Source organism: Malurus melanocephalus, unplaced genomic scaffold, assembly GCF_030028575.1.
Source record: "Malurus melanocephalus ecotype Western Australia unplaced genomic scaffold, MMel_1.1 scaffold_277, whole genome shotgun sequence".
Classification (NCBI taxonomy): Eukaryota; Metazoa; Chordata; class Aves; order Passeriformes; family Maluridae; genus Malurus; species Malurus melanocephalus.
The window spans coordinates 555,425-583,180 of record NW_026623509.1 but is presented as its reverse complement, the minus strand read 5'-3'; the positions used below and the strand labels follow the sequence as shown (position 1 = coordinate 583,180).

General features: G+C 40.1%; 1 protein-coding gene across 1 annotated transcript in view; it reads left to right on the top strand.

Annotated features, from left to right (window-relative positions):
- ZNF827 (zinc finger protein 827) overlaps positions 1-27,756 on the top strand; it is a 78,543-nt gene that overhangs the window by 17,430 nt on the left and 33,357 nt on the right. Inside the window, exons 4-7 of the mRNA XM_057376288.1 lie at positions 228-711; positions 12,436-12,669; positions 23,387-23,623; positions 24,310-24,367. Of these exons, the coding sequence (XP_057232271.1) occupies positions 228-711; positions 12,436-12,669; positions 23,387-23,623; positions 24,310-24,367 (1,013 nt within the window). The remainder of the gene's footprint in view (positions 1-227; positions 712-12,435; positions 12,670-23,386; positions 23,624-24,309; positions 24,368-27,756) is intronic.

Here is a 27,756-nt window from a genome sequence, read left to right as displayed (position 1 = left end):
TTTCACTTGAGTCTGATGTTTATGTTCTTTGACTTGTGTGAAAGAATCCTACTGTTCTTGGTGTCTGACCACTTTCCAAGTGTTCAGAATGAAGAGTTCACTCATTAGCTAATATTTTCCTTCTTTTTTTTGTTTTAATGGTGTGAGAAATGCAGAGTTGAGATTTCTGCAATGCAATTAATCTGCTTGGCTTAATACATGCATTTATCTTTCACCTCTTGAACCAGGTTCATCAGCACCAAGACAGGGGTGAGACCTTCCAGTGCCAGCTATGCCCTTTTACCTCCTCCCGCCACTTCAGCCTGAAACTCCACATGCGTTGCCATCAACATTTCCTCAGGACAGAGTCTAAAGTGAAGGAGGAAATGACAGAAACTGAGGTGAAGGGGTCACCACAGCTGAACAGTGACTCCTGCCCGGGACCACAGAGGGAAGGAGGAGGGCCTGACCTCGCGGGATCAGCATCTGTATCCAAAACRCCCGACGTGGCTGGGCAGCCTGCTGGGGGTGTGCCACCTTTGCTGGTGAAAGAAGAGCCCAAAGATGACACTGGCACCTCAGCTGCACCTTTTGCTCTTAGCACTGTCGACAGGGCCCCCAACAACACAAAGCTGAAAGACTCCTCTGACTTTGTGGCCAACACAGCATCAGCACTATTCAGCCAAGACATCTCTGTCAAGATGGCATCAGATTTTCTGATGAAGCTGTCAGGTAATTGAGCAGCCAGCAGCAGCATCRGCTGCTCCTTTATGGGCTAAGAGACACCTTGTCTCGGGCTTGCTAAGTCATGGAGAAAAACCTTGTCGCTTCTTAAATTGCAATTTCTTGTTTCTTTTGATAGCAGGGGTGTGTCATGGTAGGCAGAGGGGAAACATTGAGAGGAGAGAGGGGTTTTGCTGTTTAATTGCTGGGATTTGGAGTGAGAACTATTTATCCAGGCTTTGCCATTCATGAGCAATTACCTTGGCAAAACYCATGTGGTGTGTTTTCCAGGCACGCTGAATACCTGTAGTTCTAGTTTGAAATCATTGAGGATCACCCAAGTGCCCAGCATGTTCAGAAATTTAGTTCTTAAGTTCTCTGCCTTTACCCACCTGTTAAAAAAAAAGGACCAATGAAGTATTGGTGACCTTCCTTTCTGAGTAGCATTTGAGGTCTAAGTAGCAAATACATGTGAAGCATGAATGTTACTGCATTTGGGTTTTGTTAACACTTTTTAAAGAAGAGTAGTCCTAGAGATTAATGTACAGCTTTTGTTTTTTTTAATTAATTGAAATCCATCTCTAATGCAAAGCATGTTTAGTGTTTTTCTTTTGTCAGATTATTGSTGTAAGAATGATATTCATGGGTGACTGGAGTGTAGGATATTTTTAGGGTGAATCTATATGTTGTGTACTCTTATATTGATTTGACTGAATACTTCAGAGTAGTTGGTATGCTGGGGAGGGGTTCTGTAACAAATGTTTTCAAAATTGGCCTTGAATTTTTGAAGAGAAAGTTGTGAAAAATGTTACTTCTGTTCATAAGGAGATGTCAGTCCCTATGGCAGGTTTTAGACTTTGGAGATAGAAGGTAGCTTTTTCAGTAGAAAATAATTAGTCAGCTTTCTCCTTTAAATGGAAAGTAAGTTATATTTGAGCAAATTTTATTGTCAAACTAAAATTGGTAAACTAAGGAATTATCTCTGTCTTAATGCCCAGCCTTGGTGAAACCACAGCCATGTGTTTAGGGAAGTCTTTCTGTCCTCATCTGCCCAGATCTTTATACCCCTAGGATCACAGTTCTGTGAGGAATTGAGTAGGATGGGTTAATACAAGAAATTGAAAGRCTGAGGCTTCATGGAGCCAGCCAGGAAAAGAGGAAACAGCTGAGGGCAGGCAGGAGGTGAACTGGGCTGGCACAAAATGGTTTGCTGTGCTGGGTGGAAGAAACCACAGGATCTCCCCCTGAAAAAAAAAATTTAAATAATCTGTCAGTATAAATTATTAGTCTGACTGACAAAAAGTGGGCAGGATGAGTCTGTTTTGATTTGCTTGTACATTTCTTTACTTGAGTWTCAAATTTGGACTCCATATGAAATCCATCTTACACTGTCAAACAGCTGTCCAACACATGTTGTTCTGATGTCGATCTTAAATTGGGGTTGCTGTGCACAAAGAGGCTCTGCACATCAGCAGGGCTGACCTGGGGAGGGTAGTGCTCATGATGGCTGCATGTAGCAACAGTGAGAGCAGAGTGCAGGAGAGGGGGGGAAGCCTGGAAGCTGAGGGAACATGCAACAATTTGGTGTGTGCCTTTTCATGCAGCAGTTGATGGGAAGCTGTTCACAGTTTGGCGGACGGTCATGTTTTTAATGTCTGATCTGTTGGCATCAGAGGAAGGATACAAATGTACATTATTCATGCAAAAGGCCTATGCAGTTATTTTATGGTGACTTACTAAAGGTCTTGGAACCTGACTTGTATGCACTGTTACCTAGCAACATGTTATAAAGTCGCTGGGGGAGCGAGATGGATCTGTAATTTTGTATGTGCGCATATTTGGATTAAAACGTACTGCCAGTCACCAAGTTTKCTACACAAAAAAGCAGTGTCAGAAGGAAAGGAATTTCTTTTCTTCTGAGATTTATATTGTGTTACATACATTTAGTTCATGCTTTTCTCTATACAGAGTTCATAAATTTAGAGTAGAAGTAATTCTCTTTTAGCAAGTTGGCTGAGTATTAGCTGCTGCTTTGACGGCTTGCTCTGCTGAACGAAGTTCCTTTGAGTGATTTCTTTATTAYGACAGTCTTGTTAGGCCCATCAGAGCTTCAATTATTTGCCCTACCTTTCCAATCATATAAATCTTTTGACATCTCAAATTRTATATGCCAATTGTTACAGCCGACACAGATTTTTTGAGACCAAATTATGTCAAAACAATCTAATTTTCTCTTCTGACAGGCCTTGTGGCTAAGAAAGAAGYAGCAGATAGATAAAAAGACTTTTAGAATTTGGCATTTATTGTTATTGAATATTGATTTTCTAAATGAACATTTATTTTTGCTTGCCAGTGTTTATTGCTCCTCTTCTTGCTTGGTGTCCATTTGTATACCTCCAGTTTCATGGGAACCTACTGAAGTCCATCTATCATATCCATGTCTCTCCAGTTTAGAGATGTCACATGTGACAGTGTCAAATGCTTGGCACAAGTCCAGGCAGACGTGTSTGCTCTGCCCTTGTCCCCCAGTGCTGTAGCCCCATCGTAGAAAGCCACCAAATTCATCAGGCATGATTTGTCCCTGGTGAAGYCACGTTGGCTGTCATCAATCACCTCTTTGTTTTCCATATAACTTAGCATAGTTTTCAGGGGAATGGAAATTATCGTAATTAAACATAAAATCAACACAATTAGGACAAAAAGTAGCAAGATTTTATTGGTGTGAGGAGTAAGTTAGCATTAGGAAAATATTTCCCAAGCTGAGGTATTTATACCTCTAGGATAGTTTGGCTGGAGAGATTGTGGCATCTCTGCCACTGGAGAAATTTAAAAACATGTTAGATATTGGCTGGTCACATATACTGGGCAATAAGAATGAATAAAYATGTGTGTCTCAATCAGTGGACCATAAGACATCAAAAGCAGTGGCAAGAAATGCTACCCAAACAAAAACAGCAAGCTGCAGAGTTGAAAACTGGGGAAATTTGTTCTAAGTTAGACTTCATTTGGAGCGGGCCAGAGATGAATTATGTGGCTTGAAACAGCCACTCAGGGTTTTGGGTTTTTTTTGGTTTTTTGTTGGTTTTTTTTGGTTTTTTTTTTTTTTTTTTTGAAAGGCTCAGGTGAGCTTTAGATTTAAAGAGATTGAGAATACTGGTGTGGATGACCCTTTTGAGACCACTTCATCCCCAATTCTGTGCCATTGCTTGTCAGAAAGATCTTTAGTTACATGTTTTATGAAATAAAGCATAACATAAATCACCAAATGTAAATCTAAAAATTAGAACAAATATTGATTTTTTTTCCAGATTCTATTCTCTAGGTACTGTAGTTTTAGGTAGGAGAGGCTTTTAAATTCACAAGACATTTAAAAGGATTCTTTGAAGTTTTATTCCGATTTATTTGTAAAGAAAATTAGCAGATGACTCTTAAAGCATAAACAGGCAAATATTGAAGCATGGGCATGCTTTTACCTTCAAATCTTCCCTCTCTGATTTCAGTAGGACTGCTTGTACACTTTTTAAGTTCTCCCAGTGTTTTGCTGTATTTAGTGCTTTGTCAGAATCTTTTCCTCCCCCACTCCATTAATTCCATGTTGAAACTTTGTAACAGTGTTTGTTTCTTAATATGAAGAGTATTTGATTTTCCTGTTCCAAAGGTTTCAATGGCAGACATTATACAGCACAGCTCTTCAAACACTCATATCCTTCCACCCACTTTTAAGGCTTGGGGTTGTTTTTTTTATTTTTTTGGGGTTTGTTTTTTTTTTTGTTTTTTTTTTTTTTTTTTTTTGTAATAAAAAATGTCTTTCACAATGATCCAAACTACAATGGTCAGTGTACCCTAGTGATGTTATTACTGTGCCTATGTTATGTGCTGCAGTAACTTTTAACATTTGAAAATAAATGAATCCCAACAAAATGAATGGGATTCTTGCACTATTGCTCCCCATGGGATTCTGTGTGGAAACAGTAATTGGTACACATCCTTCATTGCTGGCCTCTCTCCCCCACCTCTCTGTGTTTAAACAAGTGCATTACTCCATCAAGCGGGTCTCTTCATCTTGTATAGTGGTATCAAGTGTGCCCTGCTTCTGCTGTTCTTTTTATGTTCCCCAAGTTACTTGCATGGAAAAGCTTTAAAAAAGACAGGAGGAAGGAGCTAAAATGCTGAGAGTTTGGGGCTGGCCATGTTGAACCAATTAGTAACTGTTTTCTCTCAGTTTAAGTCATATCTGTGTTCAGTGTCGTGTGAGGAATCAAGACTTTCTTTTGGGAAATGAAGCCATCATGGGACTTTAGTGGCTGTCTGAAGTATTTGGGCTTTGCACTCATGTTTTATTAGCTGATTCCTTAATGAAAAAATGAAAGAGTAAATCATCAGACAGCTGCATACAGCATATTAGTAGATAAGCTAAGTAATCACTTAGATTATTTGTTCAGTTTGGCTCTTGAAAATTACTGCATTCCTTAAAGGTAACACAAGTAATTTGAAGCRTTTTATCATTTGCCATTGGCAGTACTGAACTGACTGGCTTGAACTCTTCAAACAGCTATTTTTAATAAAATAAAAGCATGTCAAATTAAATTGCCATAATTGATGYATTTGACTAGCAGATTCCAAAGAAAAGACCATGCTGTCTATATTTAGGAGTTGTAGTTTGTCAGAATCTAAGATTTCAATTAGAATATAAGTGCACAGGACTGACAATTATTGAGCCATGTCCTTAATTTAAAAATACTGTGAATTCTATAATGCTGCTGTCAGTCTAAATACCCCTGATGTCATCAAGTTCTTTCTTTGAAGTGTCTCTCTAGATTCACATTTTCCTAGTTTCCATACAGACGTTTAGTTTGAAAAAAATATTGTGAAGGGGAAATAGCACATCCATGTAAAAGTTGGGCCAATAAAATTTTGTTCTGATCTTTGCTACTGATATATCATCACTCTTATAATCCCTTTTCAGCAATTTCTGGTCTTGCATATGAGTTTCCTAGCATCCTTAAAATCACATCTGTTGTGTTTTACAGTTTGAAGGAATATGTAGAATACAGCAAGAAAAAGCAGTGTTCTAATTCAGCAATTTAAAATGCAGAATAACAAACTCCTTTTTTGTGTGTACTCAGTCTAATACAACTTAAAAGAAGCCAGCAATGTGATTCTGGACCAGGTCTACACTTATAATTTCATTTTAATGTCTACACAAACCCCTCATACTTGGAGTGTAGGACTGGACTAGGCTGGTAGTGCTTTTGCTTCCCTGAATACACTTCTGGGCAGAAGTCCGARCTCATGAGCCTTTCTCTCACATCTATCTAAAATGGGATTTGAAAACACTGTTAGTTCAATCATCTCTGATTGTTTGTTTAGTTTTTGTTTTCTTAAACAAATATAAAGGTTGGTCTGGTGGTGTTTATCTCCTCTGTTTTTGCTCCTCTGTAGAGAAAAAACATTCCCATATTGCARTTAATTCTTTCCTATCAATAGCAGATTCCCCCTTGCTCTTTTTACTCTTTCCTGTCTTTTCTCCATCCTCCTCACAATTTCACCTGTTCTGCTGCTGTTTTGTTTTTTACCTGGAACAGAGKAGATGCTCTTGACAGATGCTACAACCTTGTTTAGCCTATGGGACTTTAGCTGCGTGACAGGGATGTGTGTGGTTCTACACATACCTTAGCCATTTGCCTAATTTCACCCTTCCACTTGGACTAGAACACGGTGAAATTTGGAGGGCACAGTATCAGGACTGGTCATTCTCCTTTGCTCATGTCTCATTGTGCCTGGCTCCAGTTCCCCTATGCACAGAGCTGCTTTAAAGAAGATCAGGATAGTTAGCTGGCCTCTTCTTAACCCATGCTTACAGCAAGATCGTTTGGAAGACCTAATATTTTAAGTGGTCTTTTGCAGCTCAGGGGTGTCAAGTTGTGGCATCATCATATTTGTGATTGTCTATTCTACCATTGCACTGCTTTGTTAAAAAGAAATGTAATTCTGAGCACCCTTGAGTCCCAAGCAGCTTTTTCGGTGATAATACCCATCCTGTTCCTTATAGCTCTACGTATTTATTTGACTGAGGGCAGAGTAGAGGGCTTTAAAATCCAGATGTAATGGACCCAGAATTTCTAGAAGGGTTAGGTAGTATGTGGTGCTCTGGGACAGCTAAATACTCCCGAGCAAGAGGAACTAAAAGGAAATGACAGACCAGCTAGACTGTCCTGCCAGAAGAATGGTATTTCTCCTTTTGGGCCACTTACAGTGAGTGCAGCCTCAGTGTTTAATAAGCTGAACATAATTTAGCAGCCCAATTGGATTTAAGTCTGGAAGTTCTCCAACAGATTCCAATTCCATAGATTTTTCTTGCAAAGCATTTAGCTCAGTGGGGTCTACTTTTGCAGTGTTTGTGCCCCTTTCTCAGTTCTGGAATGTTGTCAAACACAAGCCATGGTCTCCATGCAGGATCCCAATTTCTACCTGCCCGTTTTAGTTGCCAGTGAACAAAATAGTAGGTGACCCAAGTCACACCTTTTATTGACCACTGCTGCCTTCAGAATGATGTAGTGCCCTTTAATATGGAACTGTGGTTTCCAAACACTGCAGAACTATCTGTCAAAGACCCTCGGTTTCTTTTGACCACTTCAGCTCACAACTTTCTGTCTGGAATGAGAGGCTCTCTGTGCCATTCCGATGCTCTAACTTCAGCAGGATCTGGATACAACACTGTCATGCTATGGTTGTCATACCATGGGACTCTGAGAGAAATCTCAAGAAGACCAGTTGAATTTGCAGTGGTTTTTGAGATGTATCCTCGCTTTCCCCTTTTCCCTCAGCCATGAGTGGTCCCTAATCTCTATAGGTATAGTCTGGCATCACTGATAAAGTAATATGAAGGGGCAGTGATGTACTGTGGCATGTTCATCACAGTTCCCTTAGACCCAGACTCTATGGGTGCCTTTTCTCATGGTGTTTTTTTGGGGCAGCTTTTTTGTTGTGGATTCTGTTTTCTTCCTCATGTTCTTCTCTCAGACAGATGGAGCAGTGACCAGCTTCTTGCTGATTGTGACTTGTAATATTGAGCTTGGCTTGGAAGTGATCAGCCCATTTTTCCTCTTTCAGTTACAAACACTTTGAGCATTTAGAAATCCTCTTAAGTGGACTGATGGAGTTAGCAGCTTCTACCAGAGTGTTTCAGATTAGTGGCAGATGCCCAAAGCTTTTCTTGTGGCATTTGGCAGTTTCAGGGAAGTGTTATAACTTTCATCATCTACTTTGCCAAATGGCTGAAATGATTCCAGTTGCCAGGAAGATAAAAATCAGCAGTCTGGAATATTCTTTGATCTGTGTTTTTTCTGGATATGGAATGGAACAAATAGAGCATTATCCATCATGCTTCAGAGATTCCTGCCTGTTGGTTTCATTTGCTACGTGGGTTTGTTTTGTTTCCTTGCTGTGTATTTCAAAATTAAATTGCTGGGGCTTTTTTATTCAGTCTGCAGGCAACACATCCTTCATTCTGTTCTCACTGCTGTTCAGAATGAATGTAAATTAAATACAAATTAAGGAGATGTGTGTGTATCTATTTGTGTGTGTAGATAGAAGATTTCCTTCTGGGGAGTAATAACTTTGTCATTCAAATATACTTTAATAATTTTCAACATATTCTTTTTAATTCTTGTCTAGTTTTATTTTTTTTAAGGATTCCTCAGTCATAGGGTTTTTAAAAACTGATCCTAGTAAACTTTTCATTCCCTTATTTGSGATGTTTTTGTCTTACATCTGTTTATCGTTTACCCTAAAATGACTAGTGGATGCATCATACTTGCTATTTTCCATGTGTTAGCAATTTTGTCCATAGCTGTGGGTCCAAAATGGGACAGAGGCAAGAGTGGTGGTGACTTTTGTTGTTTAGGGGGTCTTCTTTTTTTTTCTGACTTTTAATGTATGGATCTGTTAGAGGAGACAACCTCCCCTTTTWTATTTGTCCTTTTATTTTAGGCTTCATTTACATTAGAATCTGCTTTAGTATATTTCAAGGAAGAGTAAAAACCCTATTTATTGTAGAAATTGGCTTGGAACTTACCCAGTTGCTGTCTGATTTTGTTTTTATTTTCTGGGGGAAGAAAAATGAGGCAAGTAACTYTTCTATTTTTGTGATTGATCTACAATTTATATGTTTGGTTTTTAAAAAACATCGTCAGTTCAAGGAATGTGCTGCCACTTAATTAAAGAAATAATACTCTGCTTCTTTCCTTATTCATTAATTCCCTCTTCTGTCCAAAACAAAGCAGCTAGAGTAGGCAGAATCAGTGACATAGGTAAGAACTAATCTGGGATTCTTTTCCTTCATGTAGTACTGCCAAAGGCACCCCTTCAGGGCTTCCTCTGGGTTCTGCAACCCTGTTTTATTTTTCTCATGAGTGAACTTCTGTAAACACACAGAGCATATGTATCTCATGAAGGGCTCATTTAGGTTGCCTGATGCTGTGCTGGTTGACCTGTTATCCACATGGTTTTGTTTGCCATTGTCATCTTGGGTGATGGCTCAGGAGGGTGAGCAGCACAAGCAGGAGAGCTCACATTTGGGGTAGGGATAGAAAGGAAAAGGTAGACAGAAGAAAGGAGGGAAACTTGACTCATTCTGGATCTGTCACTTTGTAGGATCAGTTTGGTTGGAAAAAACCTCTGAGATTGTCGAGTCCAATCCATGGCCAAACACCCCCTTGTCAACCAGACCATGGCACTGAGTGCCATGTCCAGTCTTTCCTTAAACACCTCCAGGGACCACCACCTCTCTGGGCAGCCCATTCCAATGTCTAATCACTCTTTCTGGAAGAAATCCTTCCCRCTGTCTAACCTAAACCTCCCCTAGTGCAGCTTGGGGGTATTTCCTCCTGTCCTGTCGCTGTCTGTTCGGGACAAGAGACTGACCCCCACATGGCTACACCCTCCTTTCAGGCACTTGTAAAGAGTGACAAAGTGTCCCTGAGCCTCCTTTGCTCCAGGCTAAACACCCCCAGCTCCCTCAGCCCCCTCTCATCAGGCTTGTGTTCCACACCCCTCAGCAGCTCTGTTGCCCTTCTCTGGACTCACTCCCGCACCTCAATGTTCTTCCTGAATTGAGGGGCCAAGAACTGGACTATCACTAAACTGTTTAAACTCTGATGTGACCTACCTTGAAATTTTTGGTTCTGCGCTATTAGAACTTGTCTTTGTCTTAGTAGAGTGTGAGGATACCCTGGGATGAAGAGCATGGAGGACCACTTTACACCTTCCATTGGGTCAGACTGGCTGCTGACTTTTGGCTTGGTGATAAGAGGGTTTAAAAAAATGACAAATTTCTTCCAAATGCACTCCTTCTGATCCTTTTGCTTGTGGTAGGATAATCCAATAAGCATTTCCCACTGCATATCATARCACCAAACTCTTGGAATAAGTTCCTTGTTTAAGTCTGTGATATGACATGAATTCTGAGACAGAGAATGTATTTGTTTAGGGATGTTTTTGCCATGGGGTATGGTTGCAAACTTAMACTGATCTGTGTGAGTTTAATATCACCTCTGTTTTAAATGGTGAAAGAGTGTGGGCTTACCTAGCCTATAGTGCTTTCTCTGCCCTGGCTCATGGCAGAGACAAGGYTGGCTCCACAGGTTAATGGTTGTTCTCAGTGGGTCATCTTTACCTCTTCACTCGGACTCACACTTCCTTTATTTTCTGGGACAAACTTGAATTAATACCTTTTTGAAGTGAATAAATTCAAAAGACCTCTTCTTTCCTCAATATTCTCTGRACAATCAGGCAGACTGCTCTCTCTCATCTGCTCTCAGGTCCTAGTGGAGGTATTTTTCRTATCAGCATAACAGCTGGAGTGGTTATGTTTTAAAAACAAAGGACAGCAGAAGGTAATTCAGCAGAGAAGGTGTTTGGGTATTTTTATTTTTTTTTTCGTGACCATTCATTACACCAGGTCAAACCCCAGAACAGACTGAGGCCAGGATAAAAAAGATGGATTTTTTTCTGTTAGTACTTTGGTAAAGTTAAGATTGGCTTGAGAGCTTAAATCTGTATTTTTATGGGTTAAAGYATGTTTTAATATTTCATATTTCTGCTTTTGCTCTTCTAAAAAAAAATGCAAAAGCATTTCCTTATGCCGGTAAAAGTACCTATGGGCCATGTTAAAAATTACACATATAAGATAATTTCTAAAGTAGTGAATAGAACTAATATGTATATACATACATGTTGCTTACGTGTGTACTCTTTATACCACTTGCCTTAATCCTGTTCTTTGRTAATGGCTTGCCAACCACCAAGAAAGGAGGAAAAATTAAACAACTTTGAAATATAAACTGAAAATATGTGTTGTGTTGCTTAGTACAYCCTCAAAGACATACACAAGAAAAAYGAACTGTGTGAAAATGAACAAAGSCTCAAAGTAGCAAATAKAAGTGTCTAGTTTTGATAAGGATGGCAATTGTACTTCACATTTTAGAGTTTGGGTCTCAGGGAGATGCTGATCACTTCATGGTGGGATGCAGGAATTCAGATTCTCTATGAGTTTGGGGGGCGTTGCTGAGAAGGAGAATGTCTGAGGAAATAGCCAGAAAAGTGAGGAGACTGAGAGTAGGTAAGAAGCTGTGAAGTGGAGGAAAAAGTAGACCAAGGGTTTAAGCAGGTAAATGCTGCCAGATTTTGTTGGGGAYGATGCTCTGTGTTTTGTGTTTGTGGAGACAGACCTTTAGAGAGTTGACAAAGATGTAAACTTGCCAAAGGTCRTGGCACTCAGTCAGTCATCTGCTGTGTGTTACTGGCAATTTAAAGTGAATTTTTGGTCAAGAAAAAATAATGAAGAGACAGCAAAGGAAGGATCTCTTCATGGTTAAACATTAAAAAAAAATAAAATAGATGATCTACTTGAAAACAAAATAGAAGATCTACTTGAAAACTAGCGCAAGTTGTTTTGCTTTCTGCTTGTCGTGAATCTGCCCATGGATTTGTGTTGTTTGGGCTTGCAAGTGCTGTTTAAGAGCTGTTCTGGCTTCATCTGTTCAACCAAACAGGTGTGCAAAGGATCGACCACTATTGAGGGGTATCAGAAAAACCCTTCCAGAACCACATTGCTCAGTGTGTACATTTTAAACATCGCCCTAAGGTCTCCTTACCCTTCTCTGAGGCTGTACAGCTGCTTRTTTTAAACTTAGTCTCTTTCTTTTCACTGATATAGAGCTTGGAGCAGTGCAGAGCTATCTTCTGAAAATCTCTCGGTTCTCTTTCTTAACATACCAACTTCTAGGACCCAAGAATTTGCTCTTTTCCCTTTTGCTCCCCTCTTAGGTTTTCTGTCTTTCTACCCTTCATCTTTCGACTCTCTGCCATGCTCCAAAAACTTCATATGTCATACCCATGGGCTTTGCCAAATTTGCCCTTACCTGAAATGATGTTTTAAAYTTCCACCAAGCCTGTAGAAGATGTACAAACCAATGACCAGGGAAGAGCTTTTAGGAGTAGGGGCAAAAAAAGTAAGAGGAGAGGCTGTTCTCTTGAGCTTTGGTACATGCAGCTGTTGTGTTTGAAAACTTGSCCTTTGTAGAAAAGGTGCAGAAGTTTGTTTGCCCCTTGAAGCATCTTTGAGCACAGTTTGACATGTCTGCTTCTAGCATTTCTCAGGTTATGGTTTCTTCCTCTTACTAGCTGCTCCAGGATTATATATTACACTCACTTCTTTCCTTCTCTTGACAGCTGCAAATCAAAAAGAGCCCCTGACTCCTAATTTTAAAGTGAAAGAGGAGCCTAAGGATGAAGAAGCTGCAAGTTCAGCTGTGTCTCAGTCCAGCTACGTGTTCAGCCAAGAATCTGAAGCCTCAGCTCCAAACGTCCCTGAGGAGAAACTCAAGCCACAAGAAGCACAGGCAAATGTGATGAGGCAGGACATGTCAGTCAAGGCAGCATCTGAGCTCCTCATGAAGCTCTCAGGTAGGTATTTAATGTAATAATATTGAATCTCTTAATTATTTGTTTATGTATCCTAGCAGGGTTACCTTGCAAGAAGGTAAGGTTCAGCTTTAGCAGCAAACCAAGGAACAATGGARAAGGCCTGTCTTCAAAGTGTCATGTACATGAAACATCCCAGTTCAGTCTGTAGCTACACTATCTAATTACCTCTGCTCTGACTTTCCAATTAATGACTATGAAATAAGTCAAAAGAAATGATGCCTTAAAGCATTTAGGTGCTGTGATTTTTAAAATGTACAAAACCATGTTAATACCAATTTATTCATGTCGCTTCATTAACATCATAAAAATGTCTCTATACTTTACTGTACCTGACGTAGCTTTATAAAATATTACTTTTAAAACTTCTATTTTTTCCAGGCAATATATGGTATTCAGAATTACAAGATACAYCAGTAAAAAAATTGTATAAATTGAGCCAGCTTTCTGCATTTAGCAAGATCACTTGAACTTGCTTACATTGCCTTAGTGATAGATTCTTCTGCCAGACAAGTAGACAGTGTACACACGTAGGTTGTGTTAAAGCTGGAGGGAGTCAAATAAAAATGTATGTTCTGTTAATTATGATTTGTCTGCCTGTCAGAATCTAGGTTTAAGAGAAAGTAAAAGGGTTGAATTCTTCCCACTGTGATGAGGTTAAGTGAATGATGAAAAGGCTTTGAACTTGTAGCAGACCAACTTTTAGGACCAAGACATGAAAGTCAGTCTCACAGGCTGGGTTTTGTGCTTCTGCACCTGAGCTGGATCTGATAGATTATAAATCTTTTCCAAAACTGGGCAAGACTTATTTTTTTTAATTATTCCAAAGTCACGCAAGAAGTGCAGGTGGGAATGCTTACTAGTTTAGTAGCTCCTGAGATCCCTGTCAAACCTACTTGAAATTACTTGTCTTGATTGGATACTGTCAACTTTGAATTTGTACTCAAATTTGTACCTGAAAGACTTGAGCTGACTAGGATCTCCCCCATAAAACATGTAATTAAATCACACCTGCACACTTTAATTTGCAGAAGAATTTGAATCATTGATTTGCAAGCCTTCTGTGTTAATGGTGTAAAAATGCTTTTCAAATACAAAAGCTGATCAGAGCAGTTTCCASATTTTTCAAAAGAAAAAAAAATCTGGTTTCCAGATTTTTCACMGACTCCCAAAGACTAAACATTTGGTTATTGGTGTAGTTCACTGTTGCTGCTGGCAACTGGTTTGAGAGGGGTGTTTTGGTAACAAAACTTAGCAGCCTAATGAATTCTGAGCTGAGACTATTTTTCTTGGTGCCTGCAAGTTTATGTAACTATTTTTATACAGAAAGAGCTCCGTAGTTTAAAGTTTTGTCATGTACTTCAGAGACACAGGGGTTCTGGATTGTCAATCTGGACTTCAGCATTAGCAGGCTGTGTTTAAGTAGTTTTATTACTATTATGTTAGAGTATTTGTGCCTGAAATACCTTTTTATTTGAGAAAAATCCTGCATGTATAAAATCTTGGTCAAATCTTCAGCTTGTGTTGGGATCTCCCAGGCTTTAAAGACTGTGGTAAGAAATACACCAGTGTAGCATTTCTCTTATGATCTCTCAGGTACCAAGCAGCTTTTGCTGATGGTGATCTTTTTGGCTAATCCATACATTAGGTGGTGCAGAGTGACTGSAATTCAAGGAGTTGGAGTTGCTGCCGTTGGTATTCCTACATCAGCCAGTGGGTGGGGTTACACCCGGTTTGTCACAGCCAATTTTCAACTTGCACTTTTCTGAATTACTGTCTAAAGCAGAAGCTATAGAGGAGGAAAACACTGAGATTCAGTTTAATGTAGGACAACTGCAAGAGGAAAATCTAAGATGAATGGCCTCTGTAGTGTTTCTTTTGGRTTTTTTTTTTCTAATCTTTGTCTGGTAGGATACTCCCGGATCACAGTTGACTTCCCAACCTACCGTAAGCAATTCTGCAGCCTGGTTTCGGTGAGTTAGAACTTACTTAAAMAATTAAGTCACTTCTTCATAGAATCATAGAAGGGACCTTAAAGATAACAGAATCATTTAGGCTAGAAAGACCACCAAGATAATTGACTGATCCACTGACAGATCACAGCCTTGTCCTGGGCCACAGCACTGAGTGCCACATCCAGTCATTTTTTTAACACCTCCGGGATGGGGACATCACCACCTCCCTGGACAGCCTATTCCAATGYTTGGCAACCCTTTCCTTGAAGGAATTCTTCCTGACGTCCAACCTGAATCTCCCAGTGCAGCTTGAGGCCATTTGCTCTTGTTGCTGATTGCTTGGGAGAAGGGCTACAACCTCCCAATCTCCCCTTCTACACCCTTCTTTCAGGGAGTAGCAGAGGATGATCATCTGCTTCCAACCTCTCTGCCATGGGTAGGAACATCTTCCACTAAACCRCATTGCTCAAAGCCTCATCTAACATGGCATTGAATACTTCCAGAGATGGAGCATCCACATTTCTTGCTGAGCCACTTCTTCAGATTAAAGAGAAAACAAGAACAAACTTCTCCTTTTTTCTTTCTACTACCATGAAAAAAAAAGAATGGGATGAGTATGTCTTGATTTCTTCCGTCTGTGGGAAATCTTCAGTCAAGTGCCCTTGYTAGATTTGATATATTTTACAATTGGGTTTAAGTCCTTCTGGACTCTATATATTCTTGGAAAGGACTGAATGGATTGCATTCTTTATTTTCACTTTCTTCTGTGTCATACTAATCATCAAAACCTGCACCACATACAAATTCAGCAAGAGATTTCCAACATAATAGCATTGTGCTTCCTGCATTCCTGACACATGTGCTGCTGTTATCCCCTGAGCAAGGATATCACTGTTTCAGCCTTGTTGGAGGGAGCCTCTTGACATTTGGGCACAGACCTTGCTGTCTCCTTCCATGCAAAGGATACACCTTTTTGTATTTTTCACTGAGAAATCTCTTTTCCCAAACAGAGGTTGTGTTGCCAGCTCTCAGGTGTACAGGGAGGCCTTTCCAGCTCTGGAGCCTGGTTTGGTCTGGCACATRTCATAAGACAGATTTATTCCAAGTAACAGCCCCTTGTCAGCCCCCACGTGAGCTGCTCAGAAATTACTCTAGAGCTAGGAAAAGTTAGAAGAACAAACAACTTTTACTGGAGTAGAACACTGCCAGAACATTTGTTAGTTGCCATTGTAGAAGCAGATGTACAGAGATGAGAAAATCATACACAGTGGTCTATTTTAGTTCCACAAGACAAAGCTCTCTCTTTGAAGCTAAGGGTGCCATCCCTGTAAGATCTGTAAGATTTTAAATTCCTGTTAAATATTGTATTAAATCAGTTAGAAGAAATGGGAGTAATGTATTTCAAATACAACTATTTTTAACATTCTTAGCAGTTCTCTTTCATGGAAAAGCTAATTTATTTCTCAAAATGTTTAATTAAGTGGTGCACGCAATGATTCCTGGTCAGTTTTATACACTCAGTCTTGTAAATGGAAAGGTAGGTTTCAGAGGAGACTGAAATTTAAAATAAATATTTGCATTTACATGCCAATGTTAGAGCTGGAAAACTAATTTTCTGTTGAAATAGTCATGCTGCTGATACGTTTAGGACATGTATCAGCTTTTAGAAGCATACAGTGTTTTGGTTTCTTGTCCAACAAATGAATGTAGAGGTGGAGGAGTATAAAATCTACCCCAGCTAGTAGCACTTTTWAAGTAATGTTTTACCCAGGGATATTAGTATGTCCTTGTCCTTCCTAGAAGTGTTGTCTGAATCACATATGCCTTTATTTCAGATATGTCCTGTTTTTCAAAGGTGTTCATTCTGCATTTCAGCAGCAACTCAGRTTGTTCTGCTCCTCTCTTTTTTCAGTGGGTCATTTCCCCATGTACTGCACATATCCTTGGTATCTCTAGCAAATACATGACCTTTGTGCTATTTGGTTCCTTTGGAATTTTTTTATTCTTCAACCCTCKGGTCAGTTTTCTTGTAATACACCAGTACCAACAAAGTATCTTAATTTTGGGTTATCAGCACATGCAATTAGTGTATACTTACTTGATGACCTCAGCAGAGAGTAAAGTGTTGCCTACAATTGATTCCAAAAGCATTCCTGATCAACTCCATTTATTATCACCTAATTATATGATAATTCCTTTTTAGAACAACTGGTTATTACTGGGGGATGTGTGATGGGGTTTTTTTTTTACATTTTTTTATTAAGCCTTTATCCACTTAAAAATGTTTATGGTAATTTTGTATTTCATGCCCTTTAGTTAATTTTTTTGACACTGTATCTTATATTTAATCGAAATCACATGGATTAGAACTACTATTTGAAAGGAGTAAGACAAGGAGGAAAGCATGATAGCACAATTCTAGCATAAGGTRAAGGCCAGGACAAACCTTGCTGCATATTTCTCTTCCATAACACTGTGGMCTGCTCTGGAACGTGCCTGTGAGGAGTTAGGCTGCTGTCTTTGGAGATTGCTGTTTGCCAGTACCTCATGAGAGTCCCTGCACCTGGATTGWTTGCAGAGAGCTGTCAAGGTTTTCATCCCTGTTCAGGAAGCCTTGATAACAGGCAGAGGAGAGAAAATACAGGGAAGTCTTCTGTTCCTTGGTGCTTCTGTGGAAGCCCAGAATGTAAGTGGGGAAGTGTGTGATCCAAAGTAAGATTTTCTCTTGATGGGAACGAGAGAAATGGCAAACCATGACAAGTCACACAATCAGATTAAATCCTGCCACTAGCCAAGTGGCTTTKGTTGGGGCTTTTTCTGATTTGGCTTTGTGTTTTAAATCAGGTTCTTTAAATAGAGTCTTGCAGGTAAGCACCATACTGCTACCATTTTAGTGGAAGGAGCAGCAGATGTCTATCACAACTCTAATTAGTCTATTGCTTCAATTTGCTCCATTTTTTTTCTTTGGCTCGCATTTGCGTGAAGCAGCTTGTAGTTGCAAAATTCTGTAACACGGGAGTTCAGAGGTTCCATGTTAACAAATAGGAGCCATTTCATGATTTTTTTTTTTTAATAYGGGATTYTGTTACATTGATTCATTGACATTTTCTTATACAAAGCAGCAGTTTGAAAAATACTAGCAAAATAAAGCATCAAGCACAGCGCCCTAGGGAACGTCAGATGTTCCTTGTTGTGTCTCTGTAGCAGAACCTTCGGGGCTCGCCAACTGTTCCCTACCTCTGAGGTTTTATTTAAGCTGTTTTAGGGCATATTTATTTCTAGCAAATCAGAACAATTAGCATAACAAAACGCCTGATTCTCAGTGCTGAAATCTTTTGAAGGTGGTATAAGTTGACCCACTTGTTACTCCTGTCTGCTTCATTGTGGAGACTGGTACATGAGTCAATTTATGAGACATATGGGAAAGGCTTTCTTTTCTGAGTTGATTCATAAAGTTGATTTGTAAAGCTGATGGGCATTTCAGCAAATATGAGCAACTTATAATTGTAGTCACAGGGTGAAGTTTTATATAAAATGGTGGGAAGAAGCATGAATGATTTAACGAGTATTCATTTGATTTTGGCAATGCAAGGTTATTRGACGGCTGTTGTATCAGCAAAAACAATATTTACTGCATGACTTTTTTTAATGAAATCTATCCACTTACCTTTGACTTCTCTCWCAAAGAAGGGGAAAATCAGACTGTGCTGCATTAGGAAGGGCATGTTCAGTGTCCCCTCCAGAGCATGTGAGTGCTGCAYGGAATCRCAGAATRGTCTGGGATGGGAGGGACCTTTAAAGGTCATCCAGTCCAGCACTCTGCAATGAGCAGGGACATCTTCAACAAGATCAGGTTGCTCYGAGCTCTGTCCTACCTGACCTTGAATGTTCCCAGCAATGGGCCATTTACGACCTCTCTGGGCAATATATTGGCATATTTCACCACTCATACTGTAAAAAATTCCTCCCTTATATATGGTCTGAATCTACCCCCTTTTAGTTTAAAACCATTACCCCTTTTTCTATCAAAACCGGCTAAACAGTCTGACCTCACCTCTCTTACAAGCYCRCTTTAAMTACTGAAAKGCTGCTGTAAGGTCTGCCWGGAGCCTTCCCTTCTCCATGCTCAACAACCCCAGCTCTCTCAGTCTGTCTCCACAGGGAGAAGTTCCAACCTTCTCATCTCATCMGGTCCATCAGGTCATCTGTGTGCTGAGAGGCACTGAGAGAACTGAGCCTGTTCAGTCTGGCACAGATGAGCTAAAGGATGATCTAATTGTAGCCTGCACCTACTTGAAGGAAGCTTGGAAAAGYGGTGGTTGAGTTAAGTTCTTCTCCCTGGTGACAGATGGTAAAAGAAGGGGTAACAGCTGCCAGCTGTTAGTTCACAGTGGGCATTAGGGAAGTTCAGAGAGGACATTAAGAAAAATTTCTGGTGCTGCTTTAGAACAAGTGTTACCTTCCTTTCAAAAGTTCTGCAAGATAAAAGTGTTACCTTCCTTTCAAAAGTTCTGCAGCTGGCCTAGTGCTGAAGGTTCATGAAATAATTTCATTTGGAGGGGACTTTCAGCATCATCTATTCCAGACCTTTGCTCAGAGCAGATCCAGCAAGGGCAGGCTGCTGAGAGCCTTACCAATTTTTGAATGTGTTCAGGGATGGAGAACCCAACCTCTCTCAGCAACGTGTGTCAGTATTTCTCCATCCTGCTGGGGACTTTGTTTTCCTGTATGTATGAACAGTATTTCYCATGTTCCAGCCTGTCTGGAAATCTTGTCTTGACTCAAACGATCACTGTGCATTTTTGAGAGAAGTCTGACTTTATCTTCTCTACACTTCCCCTTTATTCCTTAGAGAATTGTCGACAGCAAGAAAGTGTCCCCTTAGTGTTGTTTCCTTAAGGCTGAACAAACCCAGTTCCCATAGCTGTTCTGCTCTTCTGTCTTCAGCCCTCTGATAACCTTGGTTGTCTTCCACTGGACATGCTCTGGGGTGTCAGTGTCTGTGCTGCACTGGGGAGCCCCAGGCAGGGCACAATGCTCTAAATGCAGCCTCATAAGTGYAGAAAAGAGGGTAAGAATCTCCTCCCTCTGCCTGATGGCTGCAGTTCTAATTATGTGGTCCAGAGTATGTGGCCCTTGGATGCCCCAAGGGCACTTTGCTGACTTGTGCACGACTGGGGTTGGACTGAGGTAGTCCCAACTTTCACAATAAGGTTTTTCTAAGACTTGCCAGGCTYAGTCCTAGGCTGGAAAGAGGTGTTGCCTAAGGCTAAATTTCAGAAGTGCTCTTACTGCTGCACCTTATTGAGGTGACATTGTTAGGCCTTCAGGGATAAATGTACCCTGAGCTTTTAGGTAGCACAAGAATTGTTCTACGTTTCTGCTGTTCTGTGTTTGGAGGATTTTTTTAGCAAGTATCACCACTTTGTGATTCCTTTCACTTTTGAATGCCAGAGAACCTGAAAACTGGAAGGAATTGCTTCCTTCTGGAGCAAGCCTGTCCAGTACTCTATTTTGCATATCTGATGTGTCTGTGTCAGTGTGAACGGAATCTGCTCATTAAGGCTTTCATAGATCAGATGATTAAAAGTTACACTGTCCTGTCAAGAAGCAGCATCTCTGTGCTGTGATAAAGTACACCCATGTATAAAGTAATTGTCTCCTCTTTTGTTAAGATGTTTCCATATCACAAAGTTAATAGCAGAAAAAGACGTATTAGCTGATTTAGTTAATCTTTTGCCAGATGAAGTATCTCAGCATTGCTGTTCTGTTATTCTGAGCTTCACCTGGGTTAGTTTTGAATGAATAGCAGACTGTGTTTTGGAGATCATGGTCTGATACTTCTGAGCTATTTGAGTCTTTTTAGCCCATGGATTTTTGCTATACTATTATAAAAATCTAACTTGAAGAAAAATCCCTAACTCTTATATACTAACTTTGTATTCTGATACATTGCAGATTATTTAGCCAGCTCATCTACTAGGTCTGCTATAAAARTCAAAGATAAAATGATTTTCATTATTTGAAGTAGGAGACTATTTTGTGTAATGGTACTTGACTTGAAAAACTTTAGCTGCGCTATAACTATGTGAAGATACCTATGTAGAAAAATAAGGGTTATCACTTTTCTCCACAATGAACAGCACAGAAGGGAAAATAATCTTCAAGAAGTTAGAGTTTGACTTCTTATATGGTGTGGCAGGTATGGGCATAACCTTAATTACACTATTTTGCCAGCACAAGATCTAGCACAGCAGGGTTTTATACCTRTGATTGCTGCTTGTGGGACAGACTGACTGTGTTTCCCTTTCATTAGCTCTTGTAAAAGTATCAAAAACCCTCCTTCAGTCCTCTCTTTGTGTGTTTGCTTTTGGGATTTAGAGTATGACAGAATTCACATTTGGCAGGGACATTCTGTCAGATCAAAAGGGTGCAGCTGGGAAGATAAAGGTCAAAGGCAATGATCAAATATGTAGATTTAGTTAGGGCAATTGGAGTGCTCGCTGATGGTGAGGGAGAGAAGGTCACTGGTATTGCTTGACTCTTGCCTTAGTTGGGGTCCTATCAGTTTGTCTGATACAAAAGCATTTGCTGGACAGGGAATTAAACTGTGTGGAGCAGGAACAGAAATAGAAAGAATATTTTAAAAGTGGAGAGAGCAGCAAAGGTCAGCTTGACTCTGCTCCTAAATTTGGCAGCGGGGTGCAGAGCTCAGTCTGTCAGACATCTGAAGAACTCATTTGTTTGCGGAGTTACCTGAGCTTTTGATTGACAGCGTTACCTGATGTGTTCCTTTGCTGCTCTGTGTTCACTTTCAATGCACAGCATGCTATTTTTACACTCTTAAACACAGATGCAAGCTTCTATGGTTTATAAAAAGAGAGTAATGGAAGCTTTAAACAWAATTTTAAAAAAGAGAAAAATCTTCTTAACAGGACAAAAGAAAAGGCATTATGATATTTCTAACTGGTCTTCAGCTGAGAATTCATTATAAAAATTTCTGAAGTCTGAGATGTATCTGTGGATAGAAGATGGTAAAGATTTTYATCAATGTTTRTATGTGTCTTTTAAAGGTCACGAAATGTCATAAGAAAAGATTGAAAGCACTTCATGTAAATTGTTCCTGGAACATATCCAAGTGGCTTTTATCTCCTGCCTTCAATTTTTTTTTTAAGAGCTGTAGGAAGTAAAGCCACTTTTTCTCTACTCCAGGAATGAGGGGAGAGGGGAAAACCAAGGTAATGAAAAAGTACTTGGTGACACAGATCAGTTTAATTTTAAGTAGAATGTTTATGCCTTCATGGTAAAGGGATTCTGTWATTCTTTTGCTGGAGATGACATTACACCAACCAGCTGAGGAGCTTGAGAATGTTATTGGTGATAACCAAGCCATGTTTTGGTGTTTCTGAGATCCATGGTGCTACTGGGTATTAGAATACAAAAGGCCTAAAACTTTCACACKTGGAATAAAACCTGTGAAGCTGACACACTCATTTGTGAGTTAGAGATGATGGAAAAAAAGGAAGATCCACAACAAATTTTGTTGGAACAATTCCTTACTTGGGTGTCCCTTCTGGTATCTGCATGCATGCATTTATTTATGTTCTTGGTTCTCCAGCCATATCATTTTTAGGTTGTTTCTGAAGTTTCTGGTCAGCATCCCGTCAGCAGAAGCAACACCTCTTTGGGCAGTTCTGCCATGAGACCAGTGTCCTTTCACAAGTGCTCTGAATGCAAATCATTAGGAAAAAAACCCCATCGTCTTTCTCTGAAACTAAATTGAGAATAAATTCTACAGGTTATCAACTTCTCTTTTCACAGCCAAAAGTCTGAATCAAAAGAGCCATGTAGGTGTTTGGGGTGTGGTAAACAAATTACCTTGGAGCCTTGATCGTGAGATTTCAGAGCTTTTATTCTGAAGGAAAAATGCTCACTTACCTTGCAGCCCAACCAAAGCATTCAGCAACACCCAAGGAATCCCACGTGTAGAAAGTGAACTAGAAATTGATTTCTAGAATATGGTTTTGTTTGCTGGAGCTGGGACACTGGAGAGGAAGGCAAGGAGGGGAGGGTATGGACTTAAGAAAACTGGTCATTAAGGTTAATGGACCTTGTAATTTATAAGTGAATATCTGTCAGCCTTGAGAAAAGCATGAGCCCCAGAACACTCCGCTCATCTTGAAAGCCTGTGCAGGTGTAACAAACAGGCTCTTCACATGGTTGTCTGGAATTTTCCATAAAAGAGAAAGAGAGTGGAAGAGAAGATGAGCTCTCCTCTGCCCCTCTATCCCCATACCAATACTTCTAACTGTCAGTGCTGGCACTTCTGCTGATAAAGAGTAATTTGGAATTTGTAAGAGGCCTTCAGTGCCCACCTTAGGAGAGCTGGTGTGTAGTTGCAACTTCATTTAATAAATAGAAACAAAGCTTTGCTAACTGGTGTGTCATCACACACTCAGTATTCATAGGAATTGATGTAACTCGCATATTTGCAAATATGCAACTGTTTTCTGCTCTCTAGTTTGAAAAATTATTTTCGAGAGATTGCTTCTATTTATAACAGCCAGAAGAATACTGAGGCTGTCAGCTGYTTGCTTCCCTTCCCATTTGCAGGGATACGGTACACAAATTATAACTTGGTAATTGTGATTTCTGCTTTGAGCACTCTGAAAAATTGCAGCCTAATTAAATAATTATGGTGGTTGTTTATTCTTTTTTTTTTTTTTTTAAATACATATTTGCAGCCGAGAGTTTCAAGGAAACCCAGATGGTAAAGATAAAGGAAGAACCAATGGAAGTTGACATCCGTGACTCTCAGGCTTCGGTGTCACCCAGCCAACCGAGCCAAAACGTTGGCTACAGCACTTTATTGGGGCGAGACATCCAGAAGGCACCCGAAGSCCGTGTGCTCCCAGAGAGAAATCTGTTCAGCCAGGATATATCRGTGAAGATGGCATCTGAGCTGCTCTTCCAGCTATCAGGTAAAACCAGGGCAATTGCTCAATAGCTGAAGTTAAAGAACAGAATTAGGGTTTTTTTTGTATAACCGCAAAGTGCCACCAAAGTGTGATATCACCAGGGCTGAAAAATAGGAGTTAGAACCCTCCTACCATCACACTTGAAACTCAGAAGCCTTGCCAAGTGTCCCCCATGGTTTGATGTGCTTTAAAGCACTGTGGCAGTCAGGTCAGGTTCACAGTATCTCAACTGAGTTGGAAAAGCCAGAGTTCAAGTCCTGTATTTTTTGAAAGCTAATTAAATAATTTGTGATGACTGGTTTGATCCTGGTAAAGGGGAATCTGCAGATGGCAGTTCCTGGCCTAAGTGGCCACTGGCTGCAGGATACAGCACTCCTGGGGCTGCACTGCCCACTTTCCTTGGCAAAGAAGGTGAACCTCATCTGTCACACAAAGGACCAGCACTGTATTCAGTGGACACTTGCATTGCACAATCTGCATGAAGCTAACACTGACGTGGATCTGAAAATCTCGTTGGGTGTTAGTTTAAATAGAGTCATGCCCATTCTCTAATCATGTTGGAACRATTTCCCCTAAATTTCTTTGACTTAGCTGTTACCTGAAAGCATGAAAATAGTTCTGCTGAATAAAATCTGATAGAGAATATATGACACATGCTAATCACAAAACCCCTGTGTGTTCCTCTGCAGAAAAGGTGAGCAAAGAGCACAACCACAATAAAGATAACGCCATCAGAACTACAACCAGGTAAGTACAGCCCTTGGTTACCTGCAAAGCTGCACTGTAAATAGAGCATTGCTTCCTTTTGCCTTGGGAAATCAAACCTGCCCTGTCTCCTGCAAATGTGACCTGGTAGTACAAATGTAAGGTATTTCCACGAGTAATGTAACCTATACCTGAAAAATTACAACTATAGATCTGATTGCTTAAGGTTTGTGAGACAAAAGCACTCTGGGCCAAAAATGGCTGCTTGCCTCTGATCAAGTATTCACACATCAGTTTAAGAATTATTTATTCTATTTTTTTTTCAACAAAAACTGAATCTGAAAAGAAACTGCACGGTGCATGCAGTGTTTGAGGGAAGACCAGGCTGACAACTAGATTTTAAGACATGGACCAATGTAAGAAGAGGTGATTTTGATTGTCTTCTGTCAAACTAGATTTCTTTAGAAAAATTTCTGTTTAGTATTTCTGTCATCTCRATACAGTCTAGAGATGAATTTTTAAAAGTCTAACTGTAAGACAGTGCTAACAAAACATTTGTTAAAGATTGCAGTTACATAGCAACAATAATTTAAATTAAGCAGGAATTAAAAACATGATCCTATTTAGCCTGTGCTGTTAAATAAATAGGCACTTTACAGTACTGTGGCTGGGAAAAAGCCCACAAGGTGTTTACATATCCATGAGCAGTAAGGTGAGGTGTCCCCATGGAAAAATGCAAAGCTCTTATGTAGTAAGTGTTAGTTGGAATTGGTAAAGACTTAGGAGCCSTTGGTGAGGATTAGGCAGGAATTGGCAAGGATACATTTATTTCCTGCCTGAAAGTTCCCTAATTATTGTGGATGGGTTGGAGATCGAGCACACTGAAGCGATGGAGTTCATTCAAAGATATARTAAGAGCTTCTTGCCCCTGTAGCCTCTTTACAGAAGTTCTCAGTGCTAACTTATAACAACTTTGTCCAGACAGAATAGAAAAGCATTTTAGTTGCAAAGAAAAGATCTGTAAAATGCATTGTACTTAAATTTCTAGGCCTATCCAATTCATCTGTGGTAGCTGCCGTAAATAACTCGTTTTTAATAAACTGACCTGCTCAGAAAATGTACATTAGGGACTTTTTGATGTTGCACATTGAAAGATAATTCAATTGAGCTTTCAGCTTCTGGTTACAGTGAATGCTTCCCATATTTGCTAGTGTGGGAATTTGTCGGATATGCGGCCTTGCACAGCCTTTCTGTGCTGCTTAAAAAGCATAAGCCTGAGATATAAACAGAGATAAATGTACATATTGTCCAGCCACTCATTAACCATCCAGGGTGTGCTTGCAGGGAGGGGCTGACAAATAGTTGAAAATAGATTTCAGTGTCTCATGATATGACCAGCAGGACTGGTGTGAGAATCCAGAGCTACTTTTGGATCTATCAAAGATAATTCCAATTGGAAAGGTTGAGGACAGTTCAAAGATAACTTGCCCTTCTTCTGGCTGCCAACTTTTAAGAGGGTAGCACAGTTGGCTGTTKTCAAACTTGTGTTGAGCTTTACTGAGGTGTCCTTAGAGTGGCTGCTCCCCATCAGGGTATGAAATGCTGAGTGCCTGGTTCAGTTTTTCTGGGTGCTTTTCTTATCTTGCCTATTTATCAAYAGAAGAAGATATGAATGAGGAGAGCTTCCTAAGAGGGGAAATGAGTCACCCTACTAAATCCTGCAAGTTCAAACAGATTGACTTGAAAGACCTTGCCAAAGAAAAAAAATTATAAAACAACCAACCCACCCCAAACCAAATAAACAGCTGGAAGTCTTTACTGGTAAGGGTATGACGCCTTCTCAAAAATAGAATGTGATGGAGCAGCCAGTGGAGGATAGAGGCACTTGGAGTGCATTAAGAAAACATGTGGTGATGCAGTTTGGCTCACCAACCCACATCTGGAGTAATGACAGAAAGGCATTTGACTCACAATTGCAGTGTGAAATGTGCTGACAGCTGCAGAGAGCCAAGGTGAGGTCAGTGTTGTCCACCTGTGAGTAGCTGGGGAGCAGAAGGATTTAGCTTTGTCATTGGTGAGCCTTAAATCAGCAAAGCCCAGCAAGACAGGGTACACAAGCACTTTTTGCTGTCTTATTCCTTACTCCCATTTCTAACTGTCACCTATCTGTTGCTGTTCCTCCTGTGAGTATTCCTGGACTTTGGGAGCATATACTTCCATATGACTTTGCTTAAAGCAGCCGGAACTGGCAAGGATTCCTCACAGTTCAATGGCTGAGTGAGATGGTAGAGCCTGCCATCTGTGATAAGAAGACACAAAGTGGAGAARCAAGTGATCTGGAAGTGAGTACGCCAGCATAAGATGCCAAGATAAGTTTCTTTCATCTAGAGAACTGTATAGCCATGAAACTGGAAAAGTGCAGCCAGAGGAAAAAAAAAAAAATCCTAAAACGTAATCTTCATCAGAAAGGACTTTGCACAGTGATTGAGGACAATGTGTGTAATTTCTTACTRTGAAGCAGGAGCTCCTCCCTCCGTTCTTTGCACTGGGAATTGGAGGACGTATCTGCTGAAATAGAAATAATAATAATAGGGCCACCACTGAAGAGACTCAGCTGCCATTCTAGAGGAAGGCAGAAAAGAACCAAGTGTAGTTCTGTAATTGACCAGAGGCCAATGGAGGAGAGGGAAATCCTTGGGATCCGATGCAGCCTTCAACAGCAACCTCTCATGATCTATGGCCTAACCTGAAATAGATAAATCCTGCACCATCCATTTTGCTTAGAACCAGCAATGAGCAGTGTCCCAGTGACTGAATCTAAGGCACAAGCAGGAAGGCCAACATGGAAACCTGAGTGGATTACAAGATTTTGAAGAATTACAATAGTAATAAAACAATTTTTATTGCTGTTTTTCTTTCAAATCATTATTAAACAAACCAGTAAGAGGAATGTTGCAATAAATCATGCCGTATTTTTATACAGTGTCAGTCTGTTTCATATTATGTCACCCYTGAGTGGGAGTGTGAGTCTTGGAAGAAGTTAAGTTTTGCACATGTGGGTTGGAGCTGTTTTGGTTTRTCCTGGTCACTTGTTTTCTGGAGCACTCTGCATTGTTCAGCTATTGGTATTCCCCAARCTGTTCRGGTTTGGGGCAACTTYAYGCCTTTCCCTTCAGCACAACCTAARGTTGACTGCTTATGGATGTGTTCAAACTTTTGTAGAAATCCCAAAATATCCCATTAACTGTCACATACAGAACAGCACGAAATGAAACATGTCCAAGAAACTTAATGAGAAAGTAAAACAGTGTGGTTGCCAAAAGTGTTTCACAATCAAGTTAACTAATTATCAACAAGTTTCCCTGAGGCAGAAGAGATCTGGCTAAGAATACAAGTGACTTGGTGGAGACACCTTGTTCACTCTCTGCAGA